Here is a 6,000-nt window from a genome sequence, read left to right on the forward strand (position 1 = left end):
TGATGAATTTTGTTTAGCTTCATTTGTTATTATTATCATCAGGCCTCCATGGAGTCAAGAGACTCATCATGGGAGGTCTCATTCACATGCATATCATATCTTACTGTTTGCACCCTCCTTATACAGCTTTCAGGGATGGCCTCTTGTTCTCCCCTATGGATGACATAATTACCAACTTAGGTCTCAATCATGTTGCTGCTCCTCCTAACAAGCTCCAATTTGCATTCTCTCAATCTGTCCTCATAGTCCACATTCCAGAAACCAACTCAGTAAATCATCTCTAAACCTTCTCCAACAACTCATCTTTTTGAAAACCGGGCAACTAAATCTGTGCACCATAACCCACATGCAGTCTATTCATATGACATAATATCTTTACTTTTCTGCATGCCATAATCTGCAGTGCTGTCCTCACAATTTAAGCAAAAGTTCCTCAAAATTTCAAGTGTCTATCCACCATCACCCCGAGATCTTCCATCTCCTTCACCTCCAGCAAGATATTCCCACTAACTTATACTCTGCATCCCATCTTTGCTTTCCAAATTTTAAAACCTAACACTCTGCTACACTGAACTGACATCCCCACACACTTGTCCATTCATACTGTCTATTCAAGTCCTCCTGCAAGGCTACAACATCCATTCTACTACTTATAGCTCTCCCCAACTAACATCATCTGCAAACAACTGTACATTACCAGTCAAGCCCTTTCCAGTGTCATTTAGATACAAATTAAACAACAATGGCCCTAAAACAGACCATTGGAGCACACCATTAGTGACTTCTTCTTTTGGAATATCGCTCCCCCATACACAACCTGCTGATACCTATCAGACAGCCAACCTCCAATCCAACGCACTAATCTACCACCCAATCCCATCTGTTCGAATTTAATTACCAGCTATCATGTGGCAATTATCAAAAGTATGCATCCCCCTTGTTCAATTTATTTATCATCTTGTTATAATAAGTAAGCAGATTGCTAAAACACAATCTAAATCCTGGTTCTCACTAGCCTCTCTAACACCTTGACCAGAACTCCAGACAAGAAGTTTGGCCTATAATTCAAAGCCTTAATCTTATCACCACTTTAGGAAGCGAAACAATTTGTCCACTAGGTTCCACTTCTTTGGAACCTAGGCTAATCTCTAAGACTTATTAAAAAGTTAAAAGATGTTTTTTTTATGGTGATATACCTCCTGTTCACTCAATATCAGTGGTCTACTCCTCTTCCCACTGCTCTCAAATTCACTTACATTTGATTCACAAGGATTGAAAACTGTAACGAATTGCTCATTTAACACCTTTACTATATCCTCTTCAGTAGTTATCATTCTACCATTATCACTGACCAACATCACCATAATCATTCTTCCTTCTACTGGCCACATATAAAAAAACAAAAAACTCCCCAATTTCTTTTGGCCTCATTTGCTAAATGCTGTTCATACTGCAATATCACTACCCTTAACAAAAATTCTGTCACCTTCCTTGCTTGCTCTTTGTACTCCTCATGTAATTAATTATTGCCACTCATCTTGTGATGCTACCACAATACCTTTCTTTCAGATTGCATGCTTCATTCACCTCTTCAGTCATTCATTTTACACCCACCTTATAATTAATTTACTGACTTTTTAATTTACCTTTGGATACACTGTCATTGCCTCTGCTAAATAGTTCCTGAGCATCGACCACGCAACAGTGAATTCCTTCCCATCCAATTCTTCATTCAATGATATAGCTGCAAGCTGCTTCCTGAGTTTGTCAATCATCCACTTTATAGTTCCACATAACCCTTTCTCACAAGTCCTGATATGGCTCATCACCAAGTGATCACTTAATGGTCACTTTCGTCACTGTCACCAAATGAAGGAAGATTTGACACCTGATTTATAATAAGATCCTCTGATGAGATAATGAAATCCAAGAACCTTGAAAACTGCCTATCATTTTTTCTGTATTTTTTTTAAGGACAAGTAAAGACTTACTTGCCAGTAACTATCAATATGACTTCTATACCAGGCCTGCATCTAATCTTCCTGAGTCCACCATAATAGCCTAATTTTTCTATTCTTGCACACAAATTCATGAGATGCTTCCTTAGTTTATCAATGTTTTCTTCAGATTTTGTCACTCAGTCTCTAAGGTTTCGTTCTTGTTTTCAAATAGCTTTATTTCCTTTCCAATAATACTTATATGACTGCTATACATCCATGTAATCTTCTCAACTTTGATTCTTTAAAAGTCCTGGGTAAAATGAGTATCATTTTACCCAGCTCAAACAGAATGGTAATTGCATCGTATTTCATATCTCCCGGAATACTCTTATCCTCAATCAGTGTCAAGCTATCACTACTGACAATAACATAATCAATAGGACTTTTTCCCATTTCTTGTGCATTCTCTCCATGTAAACTTATACAATCTTTGTGTTGAAATACAATATTAATAATGACTTAGAAAGCCTAAACTTCATAAATTCAGCAAGTTCTTACCATAATTAGTTTTGCTCTTTTCTCCAATTTTCTCAAACATTTCTGATTTGTGATTGGCTGTGATGTATATCCTCCTGTGCTCGTTAGGTCTCCATTTTTTTAATTATTTCTTTCCTACTAGAACCTTCTGAGGGTTATTCACAAATAAGTTTCATTGTCCAATTCCCAATTTAAATTTCCTACATCACTGAAAAGTGCCCGTTATTCAAGATGTTTTGTATTGAATACTGTAATGTCTTCATTTCCCTATTTACTATCAGCTGAATATAACACATTAAAATCTTAAAATGTAAAGAGAGATTTCACTTGTTTTGGTTTTCATAAATACCTATTTCTATACCTGACTTTTCACTATTTGTTCACTGGTTTCCCTGGTGAAAACAACAGTGCAGCAATGGTGGGAAGGCTCATCCCAAGCTGGTATATTTGATCCTGGCATATCTTTGTATTCGAGTGCAATTTAAACCAATACTGAATACTATTTGGACAGTCTCCTACAGACAGTCCATCTTCCTTCGGTATTCAACATGAATACCAAAGTATGCCTAGTAACAGAAGGTAAGGACTGAGGATCAGATACCATAGCTAGTTATCTGCATTCCTTAGAGGACACATAAATATAAACTTTGGTTTATCTAAATTCTGTCCCTGGTTTATTATTTTTCAATTATAGGCTGCAAAACTAAAAACTCATCACTGATTTTCATTAAGTTGTCCGTTCCAAACATGAAAATATTATTAAAACAATTTTCTGCATAGGTAAAAATAAAAATCGTTGTGGCATTTTGGTTTTTTAAATCACTGAAGAATCTCATAAGTACTATTTTCTTACTGAATAATAAAAATCCGAAATTGAAATATATAAATAAACTGTAAATCAAAACTAAAAAAAAAAAAACACTTGCACCTGCTAATACTCTTTCTCCTGATATTTTCAGGAATATATCTCCAAAAACAATATTTAGATGTATATATCTTTATATACTTCTTTACATACATGAATCTAAAGGGTCCAACTATTAGGAAAAGTTGCTAGGCAACTTTTTCCTAATAGCTGGACCCTTTAGGGGCAGCTATTAGGAATGCCTAAAGTCTAACTTGCAATATTACTGATAACATTCGTTATTAAATTCATGATACAAAATATTAATTTAATAATTTAATAGCAAATACAAGTTAATCATTTTGAATATAAAATTCTTAATATTATATCCAACTATTTGCAATATATCAAGATGCATATTAATGAGACACTGCCATACATATATGATGCAACGAACATGGCGATATGGTATACTATTCGTTTGATTAATGCATTTTTTTTTTTTTTAAGCAGCATAGTCATATTTCATTAGCCATATTTTCCTCCTCCTCGTCCCAAATATCCCACACAACACATATAATCACACAAAAATACTGCAACTACCCATTTATATTTAATTTTTAACTTATGTATATTATTTCTGGGAAACCTCCCATGTTACTCCTCTTAATAAACTATTATAATTACGGCTATTTTGCCTGCTTCAGTTTAGGAGTGCCCCTGTTTAAATGTCATTGGCTATTTACTCACGGATTCTTAGGGCATTGTAGATGTAAGTTTATGCTACATACGTTTTGGTAAACTTACATCTACAATGCCCTAAGAATCCGTGAGTAAATAGCCAATGACATTTAAACAGGGGCACTCCTAAACTGAAGCAGGCAAAATAGCCGTAATTATAATAATAATCAATTTTTAACAATTTCTTTAATGCTAAGAAACCAAAACATATTTGCGTCACTTACTTAGGTAATAATTATATAATAAAATTTCAATTTGAATAAAAACGCAAATCATCATATGAAGTATACATTTCATGAATACCAAATATTACAAACAGCATCATTTCATAATTAGTAAACAATACTTTTTTTTTTCCTTATGCAAAGGCACAAAAACTATCACATCTCCGCATGCTTTTGGAGCTTTCTGTTTACAAATAAATAAAAACAAAAGCATACTTCCATAGGAAATAAAGTGTGAATAGTTATTCCTACTTACTCTGCATAACCCGAATTCCAAGGAAGTTTAGTAATATCGCGAGGAACTATAATCGGCCTAATTACATGGTCGGCTGACACTTGAACCTCGTCATCTGTTGTTAATTGTAAGAAATGGGGTCTTGTATAACGAAATTTAAGGGGCGGTCTGTCTAAGGGAACTTCCCCATCGCGAATTGCAGGAAGAGCTTCTAATCCACCAACAACATTATATAATACATTCTTCACTCGGTTAAACATTCTGTCAAAATATCATTACAAATCGCATAAGTTAAACGCGCAGGCCGCCATTATGAAAACTGGCATAGTCTCGTTCACTATAATGACCATGGGTACACTAAACATTTTTAGTTCGAGAGCTTCAGTTAAGTTCTCTGTTTTGCATTTGCTACTTCGTATATTTAAAAAAAAAAAAAAAAAAAAAAATCATGAACGCATATTACGAGCATGCAACCATACAGAATATTTGACTGACAAAAATTATACAAGTTTGGTGCAAACGAGCAATTTTTAGTCATCTTTTTGCTTCAGAACTTGATTCCAATATAGGGAAAAACTAAACATTAATAATAATAATATCATTATGGTGTTGTTCTTGTTACGACCAGTAACTTTAATTGCAAATAAAAAATTGGCAAACTGATTCTAATGTTCCTATAACAAATTTCTCTGGTTAATTTGCATAATGCTTATAACACATTTTAGCGTAAGCACGATTTCGCATTTTCTAACGTTTAAAAATATAGTCCCCCTACCCCAGAAATTCTACTTAAGAAATTGTTTCTGTATGCTGGTTTTTTGCTTACCCACCCCCGCACACACACACACACACACACACACACACACACCTACGCACAAACACAACGCAACAGTGTGCAAAGTGAGCATCTAGGTTCAGACGTGACGTAAAATTATTTCTGTACGCATAATTATACAATTCTACTCTTACGCTAAAAAAAAAAAAGCTGCAGATCTGAAATTAAAAGAAGAATTGTTATGGTGAGAGGGGCAATGACATAACTACAGAAGATGTGGAAAGACAGAAAGATCTCCATGACCACCAAAACTGTTCTGGTTAACAACCTTGTATTTCCAGTTGTCCTATATTATTATTATTACGTACCACCTCCAGGATATCCAAAGATTCATCGAGGGAGGGCTCTCTATCACTCTACCACTCTCCCTCTTACCACTCAATCCACCAACTATAGAGAACTTTGCCTCATCTACTGTTGCCATCAGCTGTCCAACCATTACCACTAGTATTTTCACAGACAATCACAAACATCCATGCCCACTGCGGGATTCGAACCAGCAGCCTTTTGGCTGGAGAGCCGACGCGCTAACCACTCGGCCAACGAGGTCGGCATATTAATAATAATAATAATAATAATAATAATCTTCACTTTACATGTTGTGGACTTTCAGAAACAACATGGCAACGCAAATCCAATGCCAA

At 35.1% G+C, this 6,000-nt stretch overlaps 1 protein-coding gene across 1 annotated transcript in view; it reads right to left on the bottom strand.

Annotated features, from left to right (window-relative positions):
• The window catches only part of LOC150108357 (protein phosphatase 1H), a 112,611-nt gene extending 107,763 nt beyond the window's left edge, over window positions 1–4,848 (bottom strand). The window contains exon 1 of the mRNA XM_090415760.1: window positions 4,543–4,848. Coding sequence (XP_090271886.1) covers window positions 4,543–4,781 — 239 coding nt within the window. The 5' untranslated portion in view covers window positions 4,782–4,848. The remainder of the gene's footprint in view (window positions 1–4,542) is intronic.
• Between the last annotated feature and the right edge of the window lie 1,152 nt (window positions 4,849–6,000).

Source organism: Typopeltis vanoorti, chromosome 3, assembly GCF_054136105.1.
Source record: "Typopeltis vanoorti isolate ZY-2024b chromosome 3, IOZ_Tvanoo_1.0, whole genome shotgun sequence".
In the NCBI taxonomy this organism is placed as follows: Eukaryota; Metazoa; Arthropoda; class Arachnida; order Uropygi; family Thelyphonidae; genus Typopeltis; species Typopeltis vanoorti.